The sequence below is a fragment of the Hemiscyllium ocellatum genome, chromosome 12, assembly GCF_020745735.1.
Source record: "Hemiscyllium ocellatum isolate sHemOce1 chromosome 12, sHemOce1.pat.X.cur, whole genome shotgun sequence".
Lineage (NCBI taxonomy): Eukaryota > Metazoa > Chordata > Chondrichthyes > Orectolobiformes > Hemiscylliidae > Hemiscyllium > Hemiscyllium ocellatum.
In genome coordinates this window covers 60,271,424-60,298,568 of record NC_083412.1, presented here as the reverse complement: position 1 = coordinate 60,298,568, position 27,145 = coordinate 60,271,424, and the positions used below count along the sequence as shown (strand labels likewise).

General features: G+C 40.4%; 1 protein-coding gene across 1 annotated transcript in view; it reads left to right on the top strand.

The window, feature by feature from the left end:
* The window catches only part of gdap2 (ganglioside induced differentiation associated protein 2), a 72,573-nt gene that overhangs the window by 14,128 nt on the left and 31,300 nt on the right, over positions 1–27,145 (top strand). Inside the window, exons 2-5 of the mRNA XM_060833598.1 lie at positions 7,238–7,377; positions 12,451–12,604; positions 15,704–15,792; positions 18,495–18,571. Coding sequence (XP_060689581.1) covers positions 7,238–7,377; positions 12,451–12,604; positions 15,704–15,792; positions 18,495–18,571 — 460 coding nt within the window. The remainder of the gene's footprint in view (positions 1–7,237; positions 7,378–12,450; positions 12,605–15,703; positions 15,793–18,494; positions 18,572–27,145) is intronic.

Sequence of the window (27,145 nt, the reverse complement as noted above, 5' to 3'; positions counted from 1 at the left end):
GCAAGTGACTTTGGAATTTAGTAGGGAATTTAAGTGTTGCTAACATGTAACTTGAGTTAGTGTGAAAGGGTTAGACTGTGGAGTTTTTCACGTGCATCCAGGAGAGGTTTTTGAACCAGTATGTAAATAGTTCTTCTAGAAATGGGGCAGTGCTGACAAGTGAAGCCAGTCAAATGGTTGAACTGTCAGTGGGCATGTATTTTGGGGATAGTCATCATAACACTAAGCTTCAAAGTAATTATGGAAAGGAATCAGGCTGGTACAGAAATTAAGTGTCTAAACTGGGAAAGACCAATTTCAATATCAGCAAACAGACTGGGAACAGCTCATTAAGGTGAGTCTATATGGAAAATGAGAGTCTTTTAAAAATAGTTGAGAGAGAGATCCGGACCAGCGTCTTTCTTCTAAGAATGAATGACAAGCACAGCAAGTCCAAGAAACCATGGATGTCAAGAGATATCGCAAGATTAATTTTTTAAAAAAGGAAGCATATGTTAGGTGCAAAGCATTGAAATTGGGAGGCTGTTCAGATGTATAGTGTGTGTAGAGGTTTGCTGAAATTAAGGCAAAGAGGGGTCACAAAATACATTTGGCAGATCGGATTAAGGAAAACCCCAAGGCATTTTATAAGTATATTAAGAGCAAGAGGGTGACCAGGGGCATTTGAGATAAAGGGGGCAGTCTGTAGAAGGAGTCAGCTGGCGTAGGTGAGCTTTTTAAATGAATATTTCTTATCTGTATTCACGAGAGAGAAAGCCATTGGAGTTGGAAATTTCTGTTGGGATGGTGAGGTTCTAGACCATGCTAAGATTAATGCGGAGGAAGTGTTTAGATGCTTTAATGGGCATAAAGATACATAAATCCCCAGGGCCTGATAAGTTATATCCCAGACTGCGAGTGGGGGGGGAGAGAGAGAATGTTGCTGGGGTCCTAGCAGATATATTTAATAGTTTGGTAGTCATGGCTGAAGTGCCAGATGACTGGAAGATAGCTAATGTGGTTCATTTGTTCTATGAGGGCAGCAGGGATAGACCAGGTCTTTCCAGACCAGTTAGTCTGACATCATGGAGGGAAGTTATTGGAAAGATTTCTGAGGGACAGGATGAATCAGCACTTGGAAAGGCAGTGTTTCAACAGGGTTAGCAGATTTATTGGAGCGTTTCAGAATCATTTTAATTACATTATATATAATATGAAGTTATATGTGCGACTACATATTTTAATGTGGCTAGTGTAGTTGATGTGGTTTACATGGATTTGACAAGGTCCCACGTGGCAGGCTGGTCTAAAGGATAAGCCATTGGGATCCTAGGCAAGTTGGCAAACTGGATCCAAAATTGGCTCTCAAGTAGGAGACAAAGGCTAACGGTGAAGAGTTGGTTTTGAGATTGGAAGCATATGACCAGTGGTGTACCACAATGATTGGTTCTGGGACAGATTGTTATGTACATTAATGACTTGAATGTGAATGTCTAAGGCATAATTAGTAAATTTGCAGATGAGACAAATTTGTGTTGGTATTGGTAGTGAGGAGGATGGTCTCGGGCTACAGTCTGATATTGATCAGCTGGTAAATTGGGCAGAACGATTTAATCATGTGTGAGGTGATGCATTTTGGGAAGTCTAATATGGGAAGGATTTACACAATGAATGGTAGATCCCTAGGTGGACAAGGAGACTTTGGTGTACAAGTCGATAGATCCTTGAAGGTGTCAGCACAGGAAAATAGTTTGTTGAAGAAGGCATGCTTGCTTTCATTAACTGTGTTGCAGAATATTGGAGCAGGGAATCTTGTTGCAACTTTGTAGAGCATAGGTTAGGCTGCAGAGGAAATGCTGTATGCAGTTCTGGTTGCTACACTACTGGAAGGACATGATTGCACTGGAGAGATTAGATTAGATGACTTAGTGTGGAAACAGGCCCTTTGACCCAACAAATCCACACTGACCTGCCGATGCGCAACCCACCCAGACCCATTCCCTTACATTTACCCTTAACTGAACACCACAGGCAATTTAGCATGGCCAATTCACCTACATTTTTGTAGTGTGGGAGGAAACCGGAGCACCCGGAGAAAACCCATGCAGACACTGGGAAAACATGCAAACTCCACACAGTTGCCTGAGGTGGGAATTGAACCCGGGTCTCTGGCGTTGTGAGGCAGCAGTGCTAACCACTGTACCACCGTTCCGCCCACAAGGCGTGGTTGTGGAGGAGATTTTGTATTAATTTTGAGTCGAGACTAAATACACAGGGGTTGTTTCCCTGGAGCAGAGAAGGCTATTGACACACTTGATTGAGGTAAACAAAATTGAGGGGACAAAGATAGGAGAGTTTCTGACTGTTTTCCCCATGACAGGCATCTCTAAGACCACAGGGCATACTTTTGAGTGAGGAGTAAGTAATTTAGAGGGGATTTGAGACAAAAAAAATCACCCAGAGCATGGCAGAAATACTGAACCTACTGTTGAGTGGTTGGTGGAGGGTGGTACATTTGCAGCATTAAAGAAGCAACTAGATGAGCACTTAAAATGCCAGGGCAAAATAGATTATGGGCCAAATTTTGGTGAAAGTAAGAACCAAATGTTAGTGGTATTGTGGGGCACAGTATAAATCAGAAAAGTAGAGGTGCATGTAGCAAGAAAATGTCATAATCATGGGTGACTTCAATCTACGTAGACTGGATGAATGTTATGAGCACCAGTGCTGTGGAACAAGAGTTCCTGAAATATGTTTGAGTTGCTGGGTCAAAATCCAGGAATTCCCTCCATAACAGCATTGTAGGTCTACCTCTAGCAAATAAACTGCAGTGATTCAAGAAGGTAGTTCACTACCACCTTCTCTCAACAGCAACTGGGGATGGGCAATCAATGCTGATCTCATCAACAAACCCCTACATCCCATGAATGGATTTTTTAAAATAAAAAATATGGCTTTCTGGAACAGTATCCTGAGGAATCAACTGTGGCACTGGTTATTTAGAACCATATTTTGCACTTGGAAAGGGCTAATTAATAATTCTGTTGCAAAGAATGATATTTTAAAGTGTGGTAGAATTTAACCATTAAGTTTGAAAAATGTAGTTCAATTTGAAACAAAAGTCTTAAGTCTAAACATGGCCAATTATGATTGTATGAAGATTGTACATCAGAAGATTCGGTGTTAGATAGGCAATAGCTAATGTTTTAAGAATTCATGCTATGCTTAGTTGGCAACGAAGAGCATCCTTCAAGGCAAAAAAAAATCCCACCAAGAAAACCCAGTTTGTCATGAATAACAGGGTAATTTAAAGATCATATTAGATTAAAGGAAGAGTTGTATCAAGTTGCAAGCATGAGGCGGAGGAGAATTTGGTAGAGAAGGGCTAAGAAATTGACAGAGACAAAGAGAATACGAATGTAAAATGCAAGAAATAGAAAGTGAATAGTGAAAGTAACTATAGATATGTAAAAAGGAAAAGATTAGCAAACACAAGGGTAGCTTCATTGCATCGCAGAGACAGCAGAGTTCAAAATAATGAAATTAAGAAATGACAGATGCTAAATAGTAATTTGTGCTTTCACAGTGGAAGACATAGAAGGTTCCCTGAATTGATTAACAGGTTATGAAAATGTGAAACTGAAATAAATTAGTATGCTTGATCCCCATTACAGCATATCTGTGCATTCATTAGCTCAACCCCAGATGCTATCTTTTCTCCACCCATTAACAGAGCCTGATGGGGCATGCTACTTCCAGGTTGTTTGGGATAGATGGGGAATTCATATTATCGTGCTAACTGCAGTTTTATTTTATCTCGTGCCCCAATCTGGAAGTAATGAGAATTAGGTGATAGAAAGGGAGGCAAAAGAGGAGGGGGAGTGGCATTTTTGATAAGGGATAGCATTACAGCTGTGCTAAGGGAGGGTATTCCCGGAAATACATCCAGGGAAGTTATTTGGATAGAACTGAGAAATAAGAAAGGGATGATCACCTTATTGGGATTGTATTATAGACCCCCCAATAGTCAGAGGGAAATTGAGAAACAAACTTGTAAGGAGATCGCAGCTATCTGTAACAATAATAGGGTGGTTATGGTAGGGGATTTTAACTTTCCAAACATCAACTGGGGCTGTCTTAGTGTTAAGGGTTTAGATGGAGAGGAATTTCTTAAGTCTGTAGAAGACAATTTTCTGATTCAGTATGTACCTACTAGAGAAGTTGCAAAACTTGACCTACTCTTGGGAAATAAGGCAGGGCAAGTAAATGAGGTGTCAGTGGGGGAGCACTTTGGGGCCAGTGACCATAATTCTATTTGTTTTAAAATAGTGATGGAGAAGGATAGACCAGATCTAAAAGTTGAAGTTCAAAATTGGAGAAAGGCCAATTTTGGCGGTATTAGGCAAGAACTTTCAAAAGCTGATTGGAGGCAGATGTTCGCAGGTAAAGGGATGGCTGGAAAATGGGAAGCCTTCAGAAATGAGATAACAAGAATCCAGAGAAAGTGTATTCCTGTCAGAGGGAAAGGGAAGGCTGGTAGGTATAGGGAATGCTGGATGACTAAAGAAATTGAGGGTTTGGTTAAGAAAAAGAAGGAAACATATATCAGGTACGGTCAGGATAGATCGAGTGAATCCTTAGAAGAGGATAAAGAAAGTAGGAGTATACTTAAGAGGGAAATCAGGAGGGCAAAAGGGGGAAATGAGATAGCTTTGGCAAATGGAATTAAGGAGAATCCAAAGGGGTTTCACAAATATATTAAGGACAAAAGGGTGACTAGGGAGAGAATATGGCCCCTCAAGGATCAGCAAGACGGCCTTTGTGTGGAGCCACAGAAAATGGGGGAGATACTAAATGAATATTTTGCATCAGTATTTACTGTGGATAAGAATATGGAAGATATAGACTGTAGGGAAATAGATGGTGGCATCTTGCAAAATGTCCAGATTAGAGGAGGAAGTGCTGGATGTCTTGAAACGGTTAAAGGTGGATAAATCCCAGGACCTGATCAGGTGTACCCGAGAACTCTGTAGGAAGCTAGAGAAGTGGTTGCTGGGCCTCTTGCTGAGATATTTGTATCATCGATAGTCACAGGTGAGGTGCCGGAAGACTGGAGGTTGGCAAATGTGGTGCCACTGTTTTAGAAGGGTGGTAAGGACAAGCCAGGGAACTATAGACCGGTGAGCCTGACCTCGGTGGTGGGCAAGTTGTTGGAGGGAATCCTGAGGGACAGGATGTACATGTATTTGGAAAGGCAAGGACTGATTCGGGATAGACAACATGGCTTTGTGCGTGGGAAATCATGTCTCACAAACTTGATTGAGTTTTTTGAGGAAGTAACAAAGAAGATTGAGGGCAGAGCAGTAGATGTGATCTATATGGACTTCAGTAAGGTGTTTGACAAGGTTCCCCATGGGAGACTGATGAGCAAGGTTAGATCTCATGGAATACAGGGAAAACTAGCCATTTGGATACAGAACTGGCTCAAAAGTAGAAGACAGAGGGTGGTGTTGGAGGGTTGTTTTTCAGACTGGAGGCCTGTAACCAGTGAGGTACCACAAGAATTCATGCTTTGACCCCAGCTATTTGCCACATATATCAACAATTTAGATGTGAATGCCACTTAAAATATTTTAAAGTTTGCAAAAGATATAAAACATAGTGAGAATGTGTAGAGGATGAAAAAAGACTGAGGATTTAGACAGGTTGGTGAGTCTGTAAGAGCATAGTAGACAGAATATAGTGTATGGGTTATCCACATTGGTGGGAGGAACAAAGATGGAGTATTTTGTAAATGGTGTGAGATTGAAAAATGTTGATGCCCAAAGGGATTTGTGTATCCTTGTTCGTACACCCCTGAAAGCTAGCCCGCAGGTGCAGCAAGCAATTTGAAAGGCGAACGTTGTTAGCTATCATTGCGAGAGGATTGACGTACAGGAGCATAGGTTAGGATAAGAGGGGAAAGACAACTTTTTCCCACAGAGGGTGGTATGTGTATGGAATGAGTTGCCAGAGGAAGTGGTGGAGGCTGGTACAATTGCAACATTTAAGAGGCGTTTGGATGGGTATATGAATAGGAAGGGTTTGGAGGGATATGGGCCGGGTGCTGGCAGGTGGGACTAGATTAGGTTGAGATATCTGGTTGGCATGGATGGGTTGGACCGAAGGGTCTGTTTCTATGTTGAACATCTCTCTGACTATGTAGATAGAGAAATGATTTCCCCTGACTGGGGTCTAGAACCAGGAGAGAGAACTTCAGAATAAAAGGCAAACCATTTAGGACTGAGGTGAAGAGGAACATCTTTCCATGCCAGTGAATGTTTGGAATTCTATTTTCAAAAGGGCTGCTTTAGCTCTGTCATTAAGTGAGTTTAAACAGATACATTGTTATTATTGAAATCAACGGATATGGGAATCATGCGGGAATGCAATGTTCAGGTAGATGATTGACCGTGATCTACAATGACTAACTGGCTCGAGGCTGACTTCTGCTTCTCTAAGTTTCATTGAAATGGAAATTATGTCCCTCTTCAATTATCCACATTTTCAATCCCAAACTTGGCATTTTCCTGCATCCACACTTTTATTTGCACCATGTTGGCTATTGAACCTTTACCTGCATTTTATGCTGGAATTTCTACACTTTTGCAACTCTCCCTACAAAGCCTTCTCAACCGTCATCTCTTAAAGCAAACTTTTGGTCGCCCACCTTTCTGGTCTTGCTGTTTTCTCTATGCCTTGATTTTTTTGTTTTGCAAGTGATTAAAACTTGTTTGTGGTCTGTTTTGAAGCACTTTAGCTTTTTGATACCAAGTAACATGATGTCAGTAATTTTTTTTTTGTAATTTAGGGGTGTTAATATGCAGTACATTTGTCTCCAAACCAGCAACTTAAAGACAGGCTGTGGGAGATTTGAATTATTTCAGTTTGATGCCAGTCTGTCTTTGGGTAGCTTGGGCTATTCTGGGTCAGGTTGAATCTTTGGTTTCTTGAAAACAAGAATTGATTCACGCTCAAAAGTTAAAACTGACAAGTCCTGCACTGTGCAGTGCCTAGCCAAACTGTCAAAGTAAATTACTTTTATTTGAATTTTTTTTTAATGTATGGCTGATATTAAGTTTCTGGCTTTGGGCAGCTGATTTTTAGACCACTGTTTTGAGAGCGTGTACTCCAAAATACATGCCTGCGTTTGAATGCACGAAATATTTTTTAGTTGTTAGCAAAATGTCAAATTGTTAATATTGAGTTTGTTTTTTAGGAAGGGAGATGTGACCTTGCTGAGTTGCACAGCCATTGTGAACACAAGTAATGAAGCACTGTCTGACAAAAATGCTATTAGTGAAAGTATCCACTTACACGCAGGACTAGAACTCAAGGATGAGTTACAGAAGTTGAAAGGTAAGATTCATAAAACATCATTAAGGCAGGAAACAACAGTCGCACTTTTTTAAGTGTTCTTGATGCCATAAATTAATTCTAAGCCAGGATATCTGGATGTACTTGCCCAATAAATGAATCCCAATTTTGCAGGGAGTTCCCTTTTTTAAACCCATTGAGTACTCCGAATGTAATTCCATTTTTAACCTTGAAAGTTAGTTAGCTAACTTTTCTAATTGCATGATCAGTCTATGCCATATGTGTATTAGTGAGCTTTAAGACTTAAGATTTTATTTGTCTTAATGAAACTATTTTTCCTCCTCAAAATCAGAAGATGTACATTCGCAGAAAGCCATTTTAGTCCATTCATTCAGGGAAATATTTTTGCCGTTTATTGTATTTACATGTTTATTGTATTTACAGGTTAAATAATTAACTTCCAGTGTCCTAACATTGTGTTGATTCCATTCCACATGTTTATCAGTTTCTGCATTAGAGAATTACCTGGAATCAGTTGTTAGTTTGTCTGTATTCAGACTGAGTCCTATATCATACAGTCCTTGAGTGCAGACTCAGTTTATTTTGAAGTTTTCCAGGTTATATAGACTACTGTACTGTCTTTTCTCTCGTATGCTGCCTTCAACCCATCTCAATTTATGTTTGTCAACATGGAAGTTCCGTTTCTCTGTATTTTGTCATAAATTACTGAGCTGTGAAAGGGATTTAATGTGAAAGATTGGCTCCATGACTGTCCTCAATGAGCTCAATAGTTTGAATGTTTCTCTTTTCTCTCTCTGCCGCTCTTTGTTGCTTAGTATTCAGATTAACATGGCCATTGGTTCTCAAATCCAAGTCAAAGGTCACTCTGTCTTTCCCTAATCTGGCCCAAACAATTATTTTTAACCACTTTGCCCTGCTCCCTCTCCAGTTTCAGGGACCTATTTTCGAGGATTGGACTTTACTGATATAGTGCTTGTCTAGGAATTTGCATTTGCAGGATTGAATAGGAAATGCTGGTAAGGCAATATTCAGTATGCCTCATAATTAAAGTAACAGGATGTATGCGACCTATGTATAAATTGTAATAATTGTGTTGGTCCACAGCGCAGTGGGTCCTGAATTGAAGCTGCCATATCATTGTGCAGCAGCTGATTTCAGCTACATACATGCCTACTTAGAATAATGGTAAAGGTTGACTTCGTTTTAAATAAAATATCAGAAAGCCCTCATAAAGAAGTGATTATCAATGCAAAATTTTCTCTAAATGGAGCAAATCTACCGTACTGAGTCCAGTGAGGGCGAAATAAAGTCAGAGCTCCAGGCAGACATCACATTAAGTTAATTATGGTTTTGGCAGAGGAAGGCAAGCAGAAATAACCAGTGAGTTAGACCTTAAAAAAACAACGGTTAATTTAGTGTGAATGTAGATAAAGATCTCTTTTTGATATAAAAGAGTAGATTCAAACATATGAGCAACGATTATTGTGTCACTTATACATGATATTCCACTGTGTCTGGCATTTGACCTCATCCAGTTAGTTTTCTTCGACAGAGGTTTTTGGCATTATTTAGCCAGCTCTCTGTTTCTATTGTTTCTCTTATGCTGCTCCAATAATGCTGAATCACCCGTGGTTATTAAATGCTTGTTTCCTGTAGCTGCTGATTCTGTTCTCCAAAGCTCATCCTTTGGACAGTTACATCACCTTTAGCTGCATTAGGTTAGACCAGAGGTGGGGAGCCATTTCATGTTTGAAGGCCACATTGTGAGTTGTAATCTAATAAGGCCACATCCAATAAACTTCAATTATGTATTCTTCAAAATTCGCATTATTTTGTAAAACTCTAACTACTATGTACTAACTAACTAAAATAACTAAATTATGAGCATAGCAGGTGTCGAAATAGCCCTTTTGACTTACCAATTTTTAAATTGTGGCTGTCAGCCTGTGAGGATTATTTAGTTGAATTTTCTTTTACTCTCTGGTATTTTAAATATATTCATTTTAAGATTAAAATAAAAATAGTAAAGGACGAAAAAAATTAGTAAAAAATAAAAGATTTCTTCTGCAAAATTTGGATTCATTCAAAAGGCCACACACAATGGCCTAGAAGGCAGCAGGTTCCCCACCCCTGGGTTAGACCGACTCTTCACAACCCTTCCTGCTATTTGCAGTCCCAACACAAATTGCTCTTCTACAGCTGTTCCTCAGACTATCTCTGAAACTACACCGAGCCTATGGATTTACTCTCCACCCTCCAACACCACCTTGTAAATTAGTTTGTGTGTGTTCCACAGTTTTCTTCCTCCACGAAAGCATTCCTACTATTATTCATCCTATTGTCTTTGCACGGACTGCTTTATGTTAACTTGTCTGTGTTTGTAAGGCTATCTCTAACTCCTGCTTTGAATTCATCACAGCCCACATCTCCGCTACCAGCATTCTTTTGTGTTTGTTTGTGGCTGAGTTTTAAAGTAAGCACACAATTCACTTAAACCTACATCTGAGAACATACATCAGCATTTGTGTTATCAAAGTTGTTGGTCAGTTTGACAAACTGGTTGACTTTCTTGCAAATGTTTGGTCTCCCTTCTGAATGACATCTTCAGTGCTGTGTAGCCTCCAGATAAAGCACTGGTGTTGTGGTCTGCCCCGCATTTATACGGTTCTGTCTGTTGTGGTGGATGCCTCTACTTCTGGTTTTGTACTGCAGTGTTCTGTTGGTGGGGTCGATTCCAATGTGTTTGTTTATGGAACTAGTGGATGAATACCAGGCGTTCTGGAATTCCTGAGCTTGTCCTTGTTTAGCCAGTCTAACTATCGTAACATTGTCTCAGTTGAATTGGTGTCTTTCATTGTCAGTGTGTATTGATATGAGGGAAGATTAGTCGCTTTATTACACGCTGATATGTGTGTATTCTGGTGATGAGTTTCCTGCCTGTTTGTCCGATGTAGTGTTTTATGCAGGGGCTGCATGATATTTTATATATCACACTCGTCCTGCATGTTGTGGGTATGGGGTCTTTTGTCCTGGACAGTAGTTGAAGTGTGGCTGTTGGTTTGTGCGCTGTTATTATTCCCAGAGGACGGAGGAGTCTTGTTAATTCTGAGATGTTTCTAATGTAGGGTAAGGTGGTCAGTGTATTGGGGGTCACAATGTCGTCTTGGTGGTGTTTGGATGCCAGGCATCAGTGGATGAAGCTGTTGGGTACCCAATATTGGTAAAGATTCTGTATAGGTGTTCGCTTCTTTTTTTGTGAAGCTCTGGGATGTTGCAATGTGTTATGGCTCATTTTAAACAGGGTCTTGACACAGCTCTGTTTGTGGATGTTGAGGTGGTCATTGTTGTAACTTAGGATCCGGTCTATGCATCTAGCCTTACTGTGGTAAGGATTTCACTGCTGTTCATTTGTTCAACCAGTACATCTAAGAATGGGAGTTGGTGATTGTTCTCTTCCATGGTGAACTTGACCCCAGTGAATATGCTATTCATGAGGTGGTGTGTACTTTCCAACTTGAACCGTTTAATGATAACCAAGGTATCATCCACATATCTGGTCCATAGGAGAAAGTGAGGACTGCAGATGCTGGAGATCAGAATCGAAGAATGGTGCTGCCAGACTGGCTGTGCTTTTCCTGCACCACACTCTTCGTATCTGATCCATTGTTTGGGCTGGATCTGAGAGAGGACTGTACTTTCTAGTCTTTGCGTTCCTGCTTCAGCAGTGAGCTCATGGGTGTCCCTTTGATTTTTTTTTGTGTACCTGGTCATTAAAGACTAAATGTGTGGTCAGGCATAGGTCCAGTAGTTTCAGAATATTATCTTTGCTGATAGTTTTGTTGTCGGTCTGTGTTGTTGGTTTGTTTAGAAGTGCGGCCAGTGTTTCCTTTGCTAGTATTATATTGTTGGAGGTGAACAGTGCTGTAACATCAAATGAGACCATCGTTTCATTTTTGATTTTTGAATCTGTTGTTGAGGAATTCCTTTGCTGAGTGGATGGTGTGAAGAGATGTTTCAGTCTGTGTTGGTGTGTCTAGCGAACTTGATATCGATTTATAGGTCTGATGGGGGTGCAGGAGTGTCTGGTTTGTGCATTGTGGGGAATTGGCAAAAAACTGGGTGTGTCAGAGCCTTCAGATTTCAGTTTCTGTCCATCCATTTTTGTTATCTGTCCTGCTTTTTGTACTTTCTTTTCAGTATAGGTGATCTTGTTTGTTAATAGTGACATGGGGTCTGATTCCCTCTGCTGTCAATATGTACTTTTGCAATGTATTCTGATTTATTCATTACTACTGAAAGGTGACCTTTGTGGGTTTTTCACAATGTTCATATCCTTTCATAATCCTTCGATGGGTTTCCCTTCTGAGGTGTTGTGTGTGTGTGTAAGACTGGTTTCTTCTACTTAGTGCGGGAACTGTAGTCTGTCAGATGGTCTGTTGTGTTTCCTTTGGATTTTAATGTAACCTCTAATGCCAGGAAATCTGTTTTGTTGGCATCCCTGTATTAGGAGTTAAGTCCTCAGGTGAAGACAGTTTTCCTGTCTGTCTGATAAGCTTTTTACCCATTTGTCTGTTTTGTTGTTCTTGCTGTGGAGCAGTTTCATCAGTTTCTTTTGAAGTGCTAGTCTTTTCATAGTACAGATCCTGTTTTGCTTGTGCTGATGGTCTGTTTGAGCACCATGGTTCGCTGCTGATTGATTGATTGAAGTCAGAAATAATTTATTTTTGAATTCAAATTTCTCATTCATACCTCTGGGGGGCAGTGGTGAGCATCCATAGTCATGACTTTGAGCATCCTGTGGCCATTATGTTTGGCTTTTTCTCGTGCTTGTGGGTTGTTGAGAGGAAGTTTGTATTTTATCTAGATGTCACCGAGGAGGAAATTGAAACATTTGCAGAAAATCAAACAGCTTGGCAAGCCAACTACCAACCACAACCCAAGCTACAGATCTTCACTAAAACCTTAATTTATGTTATCTAATGCATATGGGTTATTGGAAGCCCAGTTTGCTTGACACCCTCTGACAATGTTGTGTTTCATTAGTAATAGCTGTTGTGTTTCTGGAATCTGAAATGCAGAACAACTTATTTTAAGGTTGCCGCACGGGAGAGGCGAAGATGACCAAAGGCTTTAACTTGGCTGCAAGGTTTATTATCCATACAGTTGGACCACGATACAATGCGAAGTACAGAACAGCTGCTGAGAGCTCCTTATATAGCTGCTACAGGAGTGTACTTCTATTAGCCAGGTAAATCAACTTGAATATTATTTGGTTTCATAGCTAGAGAGGAGAGAAGAAGAAAAATTAGTGTCTCAGCTGTCAATTCTCTTTATTAGTAGGCAGTATGCGAGCATAGGTTGATTTATCATGTGTTTCAGGAAATCTACCAAGATAGAGTCATATAGCATGGAAACACTGTTCAGTCCAATTAGTCCACACCGACCATGTTTCTGAATTGAACTAGACCCACCTGTATGATTTTGGCCCATATCCCTCCAAACCTTTTGTATTCACGTACTTATCCAAATGTCTTTTAAACGTTGTAACTATACCTGCATACGCCATTTTCTCTGGCGATTCGTTCCACACGCCAACCACTTTGTATTTTTCTTTTCAATTGACCCTCATGTCCTTTTTAAATCTTTCTCTTTTCACCCTAAAAACATGCCCCTAGTTTTGAACTTCCCAATCTCAATGAAAAGTTCTTTGCTATTTACCTTATCCATGTGCCTCATGGTTTTGTAAACCTCTATAAGGTCACCTCTCAACCTCCAATGAAAACGTCCCAGCCTATTTTTATAACTCAAATCCTTCATTCCTGGCAATATCCCTGGTAAATCTTTTCTGAACCCTCTCCAGTTTAATCATATCCTTCCTATTACTGGACAACCAGAACTGCACACAGTACTCCGGAAGAAGCCTCCCCAATGTCCTGTAAAACCTCAACACTATATCCCACCTCCAATACTCGAAGGTCTGGGTAATGAAGGCAAGCATGCTCAACAACGTCTTCTTATTCGCCCTGTCTACCTATAATGCAAATTAAGGATTATCTAGCCAAAGCCGTGGATGTCTCTGTTCTACAGCGCTCCCCAAGGCCTTAACCATTAATTAAGTCCTGACCTTCTATTACATTTTGATCAAGCAAACCTTGCAGTTATTCAAATTAAACTCCATCTGTCACTCATCAGCCCATTGACCCAATTGATCAAGGTCTTTTTGTAATTTTAGATGACTTCCTTCACTATTGACTATATCACCAATTGTCATCCACAAACTTACTAACCATGCCTCCAACATTCTGATCCAAATCATTTATATAAAATGACAAACAAACCGTGGACTTGATACTGATCCCTATGAAACACAGCTGGTCACTGGTCTCCAGTCGAAGAACAGGTCTCCATCACCACCCTCTTGTCTCCTGTCGTAAAGCCAACTTTGTATCCATTTGGCAAGCTCACCCTGAGTCCTAAATAGTCTAATTTTACTAATTCATCTATCTTGCGGAACCTTCCCAGAAGCTTAACTAAACTCCAAGTAAACAATATCTAGTGCTCTGCCTTCTTCAATCTTTCTGCTTACTTCCTCAAAAAAAACTGTCAAGTTTTTGAGGTGTGGTTTTCCTTCCACAAAAACCTAATCATCCCTTATCCCTCCAAATGCATATAAATCCTATTTTCAGAATCACCTCCAACAACTTAGCCATTAGCCATTACTTACAGGTCTGTACTTTCTCGACTTCTCCTTACAGCCTTTCTTAAATAAAGACATGATATTAGCTACCCTCCAGTCCTCAAGCGCCTCACCCGTGCTTATATAGGAGACAAATATTTCTGCTAGGGGCCCTGCAATTTCTTCCCTAACTTCCACAATGTCCTGGGATGCATTTGATCAGGTCTCCAAGTGATTTATCTACCTTCTTTTCTAAGACCTCCAGTATTTTGTCTTCTGTGAAGTGAACTGTTTTCAAATCATCAATATTTGTTTCCCTGAGTTCTCTAGCCTCCGTATCTTTCTCTACAATAAAAACCAGCGCGGAATATTTATTTAATATTTCTTCTACCTGAGGTTCAGCACAAAGAAGACTTCATTGATCTTTAAGGGATCTCTCTCTCTCTCTCTCTCTCTCTCTCTCTGGTTTGAATTAACCTTGGCAGATAAGGTTAAGGATATCTCATACCCCTCTTTCATGATTTCCCTCTTAAGAATGCCCCGACACTCTTTTTATACTATTTCTTAATTTCACTTGAGGCTTCAATCTGATGTAAACAGATAAATAAATGCATAAATTTATTTGGACTTTAATTATTATGCTGTTGATTTCACAGGTATTTTCTCTCAATTCCAGAATTAAGTTGCTGCAATTAGTTCCATGTGATGGTGTTGGTTGATGCAGTACTTAATTGTTTTCATTTAATCTCAATTTTTTAAAATTTGACCCTGGGAAGGACAAAATGACAATTTAATGAGTATTGAGCTGGAACACTTCATGTGCAGAGAATTACTATTAAAATCATTATTTGACAACAATAAAATATCCTTTTATTGTCACGTGTGCTCAAGGATAGAAGTACAATGAAGATTTACAATGTTGTTTCCTATGGCACCATTTTAGGTACAAGTACCTAGGTACAAATCTTAGATACGAAAAGAGGAATAAAAAGAAAACTGGTTGTATTACTTTACAGAAATTAGGCATAGTTAAAAGGATGGCCATCACAGTCACATAAACAAATTAAAAATAAATAGTACATTGCAGTAGCTGAGCACAGGGGCTTCCACATGTGAACTGACCGCTCATGTCAAACTTCGGTCCAACAACTGCCCCCCCCCCCCCGCTCTGTTGTAATCCACTTTGCACCGGCTCTCAGCTGTTGATTCCCAGCGCCGGGCTCTGCTCCTTGGCCCCACCCCTCGTCCGTGCCGGGCTCTGTTCCCGATCCCCCCCCACCGCACCGTGCGCGTCGGATTCTGCTCCCGGAGTTGCGCCGTGTCCCCGCAGCTCTGGAATTCTCCTTTTGAGTAAGTCAAAGTTGTTAGTTGAAAAGAAAACTAGATAGAAGTGTATTGGAAAATGCATGACTAATCTAAAATGTGCTTCAGGATGGTTCGTTATTCTAAAGCTAACTGGGTTTACAGTGTAACAGTGTTGTCCTTTTTTAAAAGAAAATCATACCCGCAATGATTGTATTGTGAATCTTTTAGCTAGAGCAGTGTATTTCTTTGTGGATGTTTGTTCTTGATTGTGTACATTGAGTAAAATTGATCATACATGTCCTGCAACCAATGAAGGGAAACAAATGAGCCATTCTGATTTTTATTTTTTCTTCTGATCTGTTGCAGGGAGCATTCAATGTCCTCAATTGGATTATGTGTCATTAATACACCAAAAAGAGGCTACCCTTTGGAGGATGCGACCAATATTGCTTTGAGTATGTGTTATTTGTTGTATGTGATTCTGTTGCTGCTATTCCACAAAATTGAGCAAAAACGTTAACGTTTTCTCCCTTTTTTCTAAGTGATACCTGCTTTCTGCCATGTGAAATACATGCAAGAACATTTTACTTACACTATGCTCAAGGCGTTTACTAGTTTTATCAGTTTTCAAATTACGAACCTTTAGTTTGATTGCAGTGAATCAAAATAAGGGTACCTAAGGATGCTACTGCTGTACTGTATTTTGTTGATCTGGTAGCTATGATCTGCTTTTATTTTTTAAAATATTTATTTTATGGTTTTCTTAAAGATTAATTAACTTTTGTACTTAGATGTCTACTTGTAATATGTAACTTGTAGGTCATGCTTAAAAAGTCTCCTTCCTACTCAATATTTTCATCTTATTTTTGTCATTAAAACTGCAGAAAAAAAAATTAGAAAAAAACCCCCCAAAATTTCTTAGATTGATGCATGATTTTCCATTATCACTTCTTTCTAAAGACTTTGGAAGGAGCCTTAGAAGAGCATATGCAAGAGACTTATTCGGATGATTCTAAGGATGATCGTCTTTAGTAATGTGCTGAGCTGACTGAAGCAAGATTTGTTTTCCATAAATTTAAAGGAAGACAAAAAAATGTTTAGAATGTTGAGTTTTGGTCAAGCAAGTAGGTGGAAACTTGTTTAGGAGATCTTGTAAGTAGATCGGGAGCTAGAGACTGTAGGTTTAATACAATTGCAAGAGAACTTGAGGGAAAAATGTTTGTCACAAAAGAAGGAATACATTACCTGAACCTGAAAAAGCAAACGAGGCAAAATCTGTCAGAACTTTCAGAAGCCAGTTGGGCAGCTATCCTATAAGACTGCTAATTTGTAAGGTTGAAGGAAGCAAGGCTGGCATAGAGGAATTAGTGAACTTCTTCCAAGAACCAGTACAGACACCACAAGCTGAACGGTTTCCTCCTCCTCAACAATACTTTGAAATATCAGCTATAAAATTAATCACCACTTTTAGTTTTAAAAGCGTACGTTTATTTAACTAGTAATGATATGGAAGGTTCTAAACCTGGTCACTTAGTCGTCCAGTGTGAGGGAGCTAATTGAATAGACATGCTTAAAATTGTGAGAATGCAGAAGATATTTGTATTATCGATACATTTTGTTTCATGTTATTGACGTTAGTTATCCTTGTTCATATTGCAGTCAACCTGTTGAGCAATTTATATGGATATTTAGCACTGCTGTTTTTAGCATTGATCTCATTATCCAGTAATTCAAATTCCACAAAAATGGCAAGTGTGAATTTGGTGATTGAAGTAGACAGTGTTTCTGTAGAGTCTCAGACTCGTGTTATTAAAATCAACCAAACATTTAACGTATAGTTGTCGAGTTTAAAACGTTCAATGTATTATCATTCAGGGTGAGACCATCACATTACATGATCCAATTGGGAACCCGTGACTTTCCTTATTGAGAGAGTATAGCCACAAAATTCCACTTTTTTAAACAAACAAACTACACCTAATTGTAAAGGTTAAGAATGTAAAACAATTGACAAAAATGTAGAACTCAGACTAACCTTCAAGATTAACATGAGTCAACAGGCATACTGTGGTTGAACACCACACAGTTTTCACTTTAAATAGCTGATGTGGTCAAGATAGATAACACCCCACATTAGTGACACTGTGGGTCACCAAATCTCATCTATCCCATTTATCTCCTTTTGTGAAGGCTTCTGATTCTCCATTTCTGAAGATCCAGCCTTGGGACAGTTGCTCACGTATTGATAATTCAATGTCTTCCCCTAAAAATGTGTCCTCCAGGACCCCTGAGACTACTTCTAAGTATCTAATTGTTAGAACAATTTCAGCTTTTATCTACTGAATGTTTAAGTTCTTGAATTTTGCTCAGCTGCAACGAGCAAAAATTGCTTCATTCACACCATTCAGTTGCACCGAAGTCTATGGCTTCCAGCGACTTAACCTGCCGTACTGTTGGGAGTGTGTTAATAGCATCACTTGTAGCCTGGAACATTCAGTGTCAGGCTGTAACTTGCTCTCTCTCCCAGCATAAACCCAGGTAATTTGAACCTTGAGGCCATTTGGTAAGCTTCACCCATGTCCATTACAACATGGTCTGTTCTGGACTGTCATCCAACTAACCGTTTTTTGATTTAGTATCCTTTATTTAAAATTTATTCTTTGATTTAATAAAGTAATAGGTTTTATAACCATGCAGAGTTCAATGAATGTTTTTAATATTTTCTTCCATCTGCCAAAAAAAAAAATTCTGGGCTGCAATTCTTGACAATCAATGTAGATAGTACCACTCTGGCTAATGAGAACAAGGCCACATGCTACTATAGGATTCCACATTTCTATTATTAACCCATTAATGCAACAGGGTCCCAACCTGTTAATTGTATTAGACTACAAGGTACTTGCATTTATCCCACTTTCTACACTTAACCTCTACATTTAGGAACTGAGTTTATGCTAAAACACATGAACCGTGAACTGAATATTCACAACCATATATTTGCCGATGTTGGCACAATGTGATACACACAACATTGCGATGATGCCAGAACAGCATCAAAATTTGAGAAGCCAAAATAATGATTTTTTTTCCTCCACAGGAAGGTGTCCACTAATAGTTCATAACATGTATAATTTTTCTTCTATGTTTTGATTCTCAGGAACAGTTAGACGATTTTTGGAGAAACATGGAGACACTATTGAGACTGTTGTTTTTGCAGTTACAGATTTAGAAGAGGTAAATGATCCATTATTTTAGTTGAGGTTTTTAACTGTGAAGCTAAATGACTAGAATATCCTTAGTCATTTCTTTGGCTACACTTTTCTCTGTTCATTTGAAATGAGAGCTGTTATTTACTCATGTTTATCTGTGCAGAGGAAAAAGCCTTAGTGAGCAACTGCTATTGCTGTCAAAAACAACAAATAAATGTAAGAGCTAGGAGCCGGATTAGACCATCTGGCCCTTCGAGCCTGCTCCACCATTCAGTAAGATCATGGTGATCTCTTCATGGCCTTAGCTCCACTTACCATCCTCTCACCATAACCCTTAATTCTTTTACTATTCAAAACATTTTCTACCTTAACTTGAAAAACATTTACTGAGTAAGTCTGAACCACTTCAGTGGGCAGGGGATTCCATAGTTTCTCAACTCTGGGTAAAGAAGTTCCTTCTCAATTCAGTCCTAAATCTGCTCCCACTAATTTTGAGGCTATGCTCTCTTGTCTAGTTACATCTGCCAAGGGTAAAAGTAGAGAGGATATTACCATATCTATTCCCTTCATAATTGTATTTGTTTCTACAAGATCCCCCTGCTGTCATGGGGGCTGAGAGTTAAATGAGAAGGGGATGGGGCTGTGGGAAAGGTTGTTGGGAATGTGATAGATAGATGAATGTGGGGACGAAATTGATAGGTTGGAGAGGAGGGTGAAGTGGACAGGTAGGAAGGAAGATAAACAGGTAGGATAGTTCAAGGGGGCAGTGCTGAGTTGGAAGGTTGGATCTATGTAAATTGTGAATAATTGCAGTCTCGAACTGATCCCTGAGGCTTACTATTAGTCACTGCCAACCAGAATAGCACTCATTTATTCCCGTTCTTTGTTTCCTGTTAGTTAACCAATGTCTATCCATGCTAATACATTGCCCGTAACACCTTGATCTTTATCTTACGCAGCAGCCTTTTCTGTGGCACCTTGTCGAGTGCCTTTTGGAAATCTAGATACACCACATCTACTGAGTTCCCATTATCCATCATGTTTGTAATGTCTTTATAGAATTCCAAAAGACTAGTTAAGCATGACTTGCTTTTTCTGAATCCACGCTGTGTCTGCCCGATGGGACAGTTTCTATCTAGATGCTTTGCTATTTATTCCTTGATAATAGACTCAAACATTTTCCCCACTACCGCAGGGTTTAGTGAATTTTGGAAGATTGTCGCACGTACATTTGCTATTTCTCCTGCCATCTCTTTTAGCACCTTGGGATGTATTCCATCCATAGACAGATATGTTGGTGACAGCAGAGGCAGTGTTAGCCTACTATTCTTGACAGGACTTCATGCAGTGAATTGAGGTCACTTAAGGTTGTTTATAGCAGCCTTGTGCAGGTAATGCAATTGTTTCATTTAAACTGATTTTTATGGACTGACCTTCTCACTAGTTGAGATAATGGCCCCCAACACAACGACTTTAACAAATTGGGAATTTTAAACAAATGTAAAGTGTATTCAGTTTCTACAGCATGAGACGTGTTATCATTGTCTTGCTGTCAAATCTTTGTTAATATCACCTATTTCAGATGAGATTAAATATGAAAATACACATCATTGAAGGAGGACACTTACGGTTATGGTTGGAGTTAAAGTTCTCCAGCAAAACAAAAAATAACTCTACTCAAAAATTAGTTTCCAGTCTTTTTTGTTGAAAGGAAAATCCACTATTTAGTGGCTAGGCACTCAATTGGGATGACTAAAAATTAAAATATTCTACTGAGTCATAGCTGCCCACATTAAAGTGGCAAGAATTGGGCAATTCCCATCCAGAAGCTGCAAAATGAATAGGTGAGGTCATGGCATAGTGATAATGTCACTGGTCTAGTCATTCCGGGCCACAGGCATGGCTTCAAATCCAATCATGTGAGGTGGTGAAATTTTAAAAACGGTGACCATGGTTCACTATTGTCCTTCAGGGAAGGAAATCTGCCATAGAATGTAGAACAGTACACCACAGAACAGGCCCTTCAGCCCACGATGTTGTGCCGACCACTGATCCTCATGTATGCACCCTCAAATTTCTGTGACCATATGCATGTCCAGGAGTCTCTTAAATGTCCCCAATGACCCTGCCTCCACAACTGCTGCTGGCAACGCATTCCATGCTCTCTCAACTCTGTATAAAGAACCCGCCTCTGACATCCCCTCTATACTTTCCTCCAACTAGCTTAAAACTATGACCCCTCGTGTTAGTCATTTCTGCCCTGGGAAATAGTCTCTGGCTATCGACTTTATCTATGCCTCTCATTATCTTGTATACCTCAATTAGATCTCCTCTTCTCCTCCTTTTCTCCAATGAAAAAAGTCCTAGCTCAGTCAACCTCTCCTCATAGGATAAGCCCTCTAGTCCAGGTAGCATCCTGGTAAACCTCCTCTGAACTCTGTCCAAAGCATCCACATCTTTCTTATAATAGGGCGACCAGAACTGGACACAGTATTCCAAGTGCGGTCTGACCAAAGTTTTATGGAGCTGCAACAAGATCTCACGACTCTTAAACTCAATCCCCCTGTTAATGAACGCCAAAACACCATATGCTTTCTTAACAACCCTGTCCACTTGGCTGGCCATTTTAAGGGACCTATGTATCTGCACCCCAAGATCCCTCTCCTCTGTTCCTCCACACTGCCAAGAATCCTATCATTAATCCTGTATTCAGCTTTCAAATTCGACCTTCCAAAATGCATCACCTCGCATTTATCCAGGTTGAACTCCGTCTGCCACCTCTCAGTCCATCTCTGCATCCTATCATTGTCCCGCTGCAGCCTACAACAGCCCTCTATACTGTCAACGACACCTCCAACCTTTGTGTCATCTGCAAGCTTGCTGACCCATCCTTCAATCCCCTCATCCAAGTCAGTAATAAAAATTACAAACAATAGAGGCCCAAGGACAGAGCCCTGTGGAACAACACTCACCACAGACTTCCAGACAGAATAGTTTCCTTCTGCTACCACTCACTGTCTTCTGTTAGCCAGCCAATTCTGTATCCAGACAGCTATATTCCCCTGAATGCCATTCCTCCTGACCTTCTGAATGAGCATACCAAGGGGAACCCTATCAAGTGCCTTGCTGAAGTCCATATACACCACATCCACAGCTTGACCCTTATTAACTTTTCTAGTCACATCCTCAAAGAACTCGATAAGGTTTGTGAGGCATGACCTGCCCCTCTCAAAGCCGTGTTGACTGCATTTAATCAAGCCATGCTCTTCCAGATGGTCATAAATCCTATCCCTCAGAATCCTTTCTAACACCTTGTAGACGACAGACGTGAGACTTATTGGTCTGTAATTGCCGGGGATTTCCCTATTTCCTTTCTTGAAGAGAGGAATTACATTTGCCTCTCTCCAGTCCTTGGGTACGACTCCAGTGGAGAGCGAGGATGCAAAGAACTTCGCAAGTGGCGAAGCAATTACATTTCTCGTTTCCCAAAGCAGCCGAGGACAAATCTGGTCCGGGCCTGGCGACTTGTCAATCTTAATGTTTGACAAAACTTTCAGCACATCAGCTTCCTCTATCTCTATCCATTTCAACATACACACCAGCTCTTCAAAGGTTTCATTCACTACAAAGTTCATTTCTGTTGTAAAGACAGAAGCAAAAAATTCATTTAGGGCTTCCCCTACCACCTCAGACTCCACATACAAATTCCCTATGCTATCCCTGATCAGCCCTACTCTTACTTTGACCATTCTCTTATTCCTCACATAAGTGTAAAATGCCTGTGTGTTCTCCCTAACCCGTTCTGCCAAGTCTTTCTCGTGCCCCCTCCTGGATCTCCTCAGACCATTTTTAAGCTCCTTCCTCGCATACCTGTAATCCTTTAGAGTTGAGCTTGACCCTAGCATCCTCCACCTTATGTAAGCTACCTTTTTCCTTTTGATGAGAAGTTCCACCGCTCTCGTCATCCAAGGTTCCTTTATCTTACCACTTCTTGCCTGTCTCAGAGGGACATATTTATTCATCACTTGCAACAACTGTTCCTAAAACAGTCTCCACATGTCTATAGTGCCTTTACCATGGAACAATTGCTCCCAGTCCATGCTTCCTAACTCATGTCTAATCGCATCATAGTTTCCTCTTCCCCAATTAAATATCCTCCCATTTTGCCTAATCCTCTCCTTCTCTATATCTATGTAGAACGTGAGGCAGTTGTGGTCACTATCACCAAAATGCTCTCCCACCACAAGATCTGATACCTGCCCTGGCTCGTTTCCGAGCACCAAGTCTAGAATGGCCTGTCCCCTCGTGGGCCTGTCAACATACTGAGTTAGGAAACCCTCCTGAACATACCTTACAAAAACAGCTCCATTCAAATCTTCTGCTTGAAGGAGGTTCCAATCAATATTGGGAAAGTTAAAGTCACCCATTACAACAGTCCTACTACGTCCACACTTTTCCAAAATCTGCCGACCTATGCTTTCTTCCATCTCCCTGCTGCTATTGGGGGGCCTGTAGTAAACCCCTAAAGAGGTGACTGCTCCCTTGCTGTTCCTAATTTCCACCCATACTGACTCGGTAGGCAGATCTTCCTCGACAATGGAAGCTTCTGTAGATGTGATATCCTCTCTGATTAATAGTGCTACACCCCCTCCTCTTTTCCCCCCCCTCTATTCTTTTTAAATGCTCTAAACCCTGGAAAATCCAGCAACCATTTCTGCCCCTGAGAAACCCATGTCTCTGTTATGGCCACAACATCATAGCACCAGGTACTGACCATCTTAACCTGATTTGGCCTACTTGTGACTCTCTACCCATAGCATTGTAGTTGACTTTGAACTATCCTCTAAGATGGTCAAGTAAGCCACTGCATTATATAAAAACTGCTACAAAGCCTAAAGAAGGAATAAAACTGGATGGGCTTTCTGGCACCTACTTAGATACTGAAAACAATGGTTGACCTTTTAGATGACATCCTGATCATTGCCCTTAGCATCCTGGTATGTTTTGTTCCATAGAACCACTAGAGTGGCACAGTGGTATACTGTTCGTGACGGAATTATCTGGAGTGACAGCAATTGAATGTGAACCTCATGAAGTCTCAGGGCATCAGTTTGTATGTGCTGAATGCTACCTACCACCCTGATGAATCTGTATTCTTCCATAGTATACATCACTTAATGGAATTACTGAGGGTGCAAGGCCATAAAATATACTCTGGATGAGCAAACTAAATTTCATCACTGCTGACCAGACTGGCTGAAGGATGTAGCTTCCGGACTGGGTCTGCAGTAGGTGATGAGGGAACCAACAAGAGGGAAAGATCTACTTGACTTCATCCTCACCATACTTCCTATCACGGATGCATCTGTCATGACAATGATGAGTGACCACCAGATAGTCGAGATAAGTCTCATCTTCCAATTGAAGATATTCTACGTTGTGTTGCCCTACCACAGTGTTAAATAAGACAAACTTTGAGCAAAACTATTAAATCAAAACTGGGTATTCATGAGACTCAGTAGGCCATCAGCAGCAGCTGAATGATATGCAACCAAATCTGTAACCTAGGCTGATACATCCTACACTCGAGCATTACCATTGAGCCAGAAGGTCCACCGTGATTCAGCGAAGCTTGCAAGAGGGCCTGGCAGGAGCAGCACATTGCATACTTAAAACTGAAGTGGCAACACTGAGAAGCCATGACATATCAAACTTGCATGTTAAACAGCTGAAGCAGCATGCAGCACTCAGAGCTAAATGATTCTATAACCAACAGTTCACATCTAAGCTCTGCATTCCTGCCACGTCCAGCCATGAATAACAGTGGAAATTAAACAACTAACAGGATGTGGAAACTCCACAAATATCATAATCCTCAATGCTGGAGGAGTCCAGCACATCCGAGAGAGAGATGAAGCCTTCAGTCACAACTACCAAATGATGGTCCATTTCTGCCTGCTCCTGAGCCCTACAGCATCATGGTTGCCAGTTATTAACCAATTCAATTCAATCCAAGTAACAGATGAAGGCCATGCATCCTGACAACACTCCAGCAATTGTATTGAAGACTTGTGCTGCAGAATAGCTGTTGCCTAGCAAAACTGGTCCAATAGATTTATAGTAATGGCATCCACTCAACAATGTGTAAAATTGCCCAGAAATGTACTGTGTGCAATAAAGCAAGGTAGTAATTTGACAAATCTAACCAAGCCAATCAGTCTACTTTCAGTAATCTGTAAAGTAACAAAATTACAATAAGGGTAGTCTTTATTGTCATATACACTGAGTATAGTCAAAGCTTATGTCACCAATTGCAACACTGACTTGGATACAAATGTACCTAGGCACAGCTTCTTGAGTAACAAGATCTTAGACAATAGAGAAATAAAATGTCCAGTATTACAGAAATAAAACTTCAGTGCAACAGACCATTCTGGCACCTGGTCTCCAGTCCACACCGAGCCCTGGCTCCAGACTGCATGAGTGACGCGTCATGCCATGCCAGGAGACCTCTGCAGGAGGCTGGGAGGTCACTACGCCAGGAGGCTAGGAATCCTAGGAAGCCGTGAGAGATGAAGAAAAGAAAAGCCCTAAGAGGAAGGAATAGAGAAGATGATGAGAAGAATGGATACCAAAGAAAAAGGGTCATTGACCATGATAACAAGTGTCACTACCAAGGAATAATCTGCTCGTTGATCCTCACTTTGGTTTCCACCTGTGCCACTCAGCTTCTGATCTCATTACACCATTGGTTCAATCATGATTAAAGGAGCAGAATTCCAGCAGTGTGATAGGAGTGACTGTTCTTGACATCAAGACAGCATTTGATTGAATGTGGCATCAAAGAGCCTAAACAAAATTGGAGTAAATGGGAATCAGGAGAAATCTCTTCAGTTGGTCTCTCTGGTGACATGAGACTAGTGTTAATCTAGTGTAAAAATCCATCTGGTTCGCTAATTTCCTTTAGGGAGGGAAATCTGTCCTTTCCTGGTCTGGCCTGCAAATGACTCCTAGACCCTCAGCAATGTAATTTACTCTTAATTGCCTCCTAAATAGCTAAGCAAGGCAGTTCAAGGGCAATTAGGGATGGGCAGTAAATGATGATCTTATGAGTGCAACATATCCCATGAAAGAAATAGAAACAACAATTATTAGGGATCAGGAGAAGTTATATTGTGACATTTATTCAGACAACCTTTGTTATTGGTGTGGTCTTGATTGAGATTTATTCATTGATCCATGGTCTTCATCATTTTGTGTAGACTGTGTTTTCTTTCCCCAGTGCTGACAGTCTTTGCTTTCAAAGACAAGTATTCACAAGGTGAAGTAGGCAAGGGGAGTGTTCCCTGTGGACTTGGATAATGGCTGCAAAATGCAGTATTAGTGAAAATTTCATTGGTGTTGAGTGTGTTATAATCTCAGCAGTTGTTACTGGACAAGTCAGATTGAGGTGGTTAGCACTGCTGCCTCACAGCACCAGGGACCTGGGTTCAAGTCCAACCTTGGGTGACTGTGTGGAGTTTGTACATTCCTCCTGTGCTTGCGTGCGTTTCCTCCGATACTCCGGTTTTTCCCCTCAATCCAAAGATGAGCAGGTTAGGTGAATTGGCCATGCTAAATTGTCCATAGTGTTCAGGCATGTGTAGGTTGGGTGCATTGGTCAGGGGTAAATGTAGGATAATAGAGTAGGGGAATGGGTCTGGGTGGGTTACTCTTCGGAGGGTCGGTGTGGACTTGTTGGACCTAATAACCTGTTTGAACGCTGTAGGGATTCTATGATCCCAGATTGAAAAACAGTTTAGTAGATCATAGTATTTTCTTAATTTTAAAAACTTAGTCTTTCACTGAAACAAGCACTGCAAAACATTCTGTTTTAACAACAAGCAAACTGCATACAATTCTGGATGCACATGCTACAGGAAGAATGTTATTTCCTTGGAAAGGGTACAATAAAAATTTACAAGGATGTTACCATTACCAGAAGATTTGAATTATAAGGAGAGGCTGGGTAGGCTGGAACATATTTCACTGGAGCATAGGAAACTGGGAATGATCTTATAGAGGCCTATAAAATTATTAGGGACATAGATAAGGTGAATTGGCAAGCTCCCTTTCCCAGGGTAGGGGAGTTCATAACTAGAAGTCATAAGTTTAAGGTGAGAGGGCAAAGATTTAAAAGGGACCTGAGGTGCAACTTTTTCACAGAGGGTAATGCTTATGTGGAATGAGCTGCCAGGGGAAGTGGTAGAGGCAGGTACATTGACAGCATTGAAAAGAAATTTGGACAGATACATGGATAGGAAGGTTTAGACGGATATGGGCCAGATGCAGGTAAATGGGACTGGTTCAGTTCAGGAAGCCAGATCAGCATGGCTGAGTTGTGACAAACAGCCAGTTTCTGTTCTGTATGATTCTGAGAAATTTATTTTGCGAAAGTAGTAAAATTAAAATCAGCAAATCTATTTGCTTACAACTCAAATTTAGAAACACCTGGTAAAATACAAAACTATTAATCCCAAAACAACTTCTTTACGGAATTCAGACCAGGGAGTATACCCTTCTATTGTATTTAATAGAGCTTAGTTTTACTATCAGTACC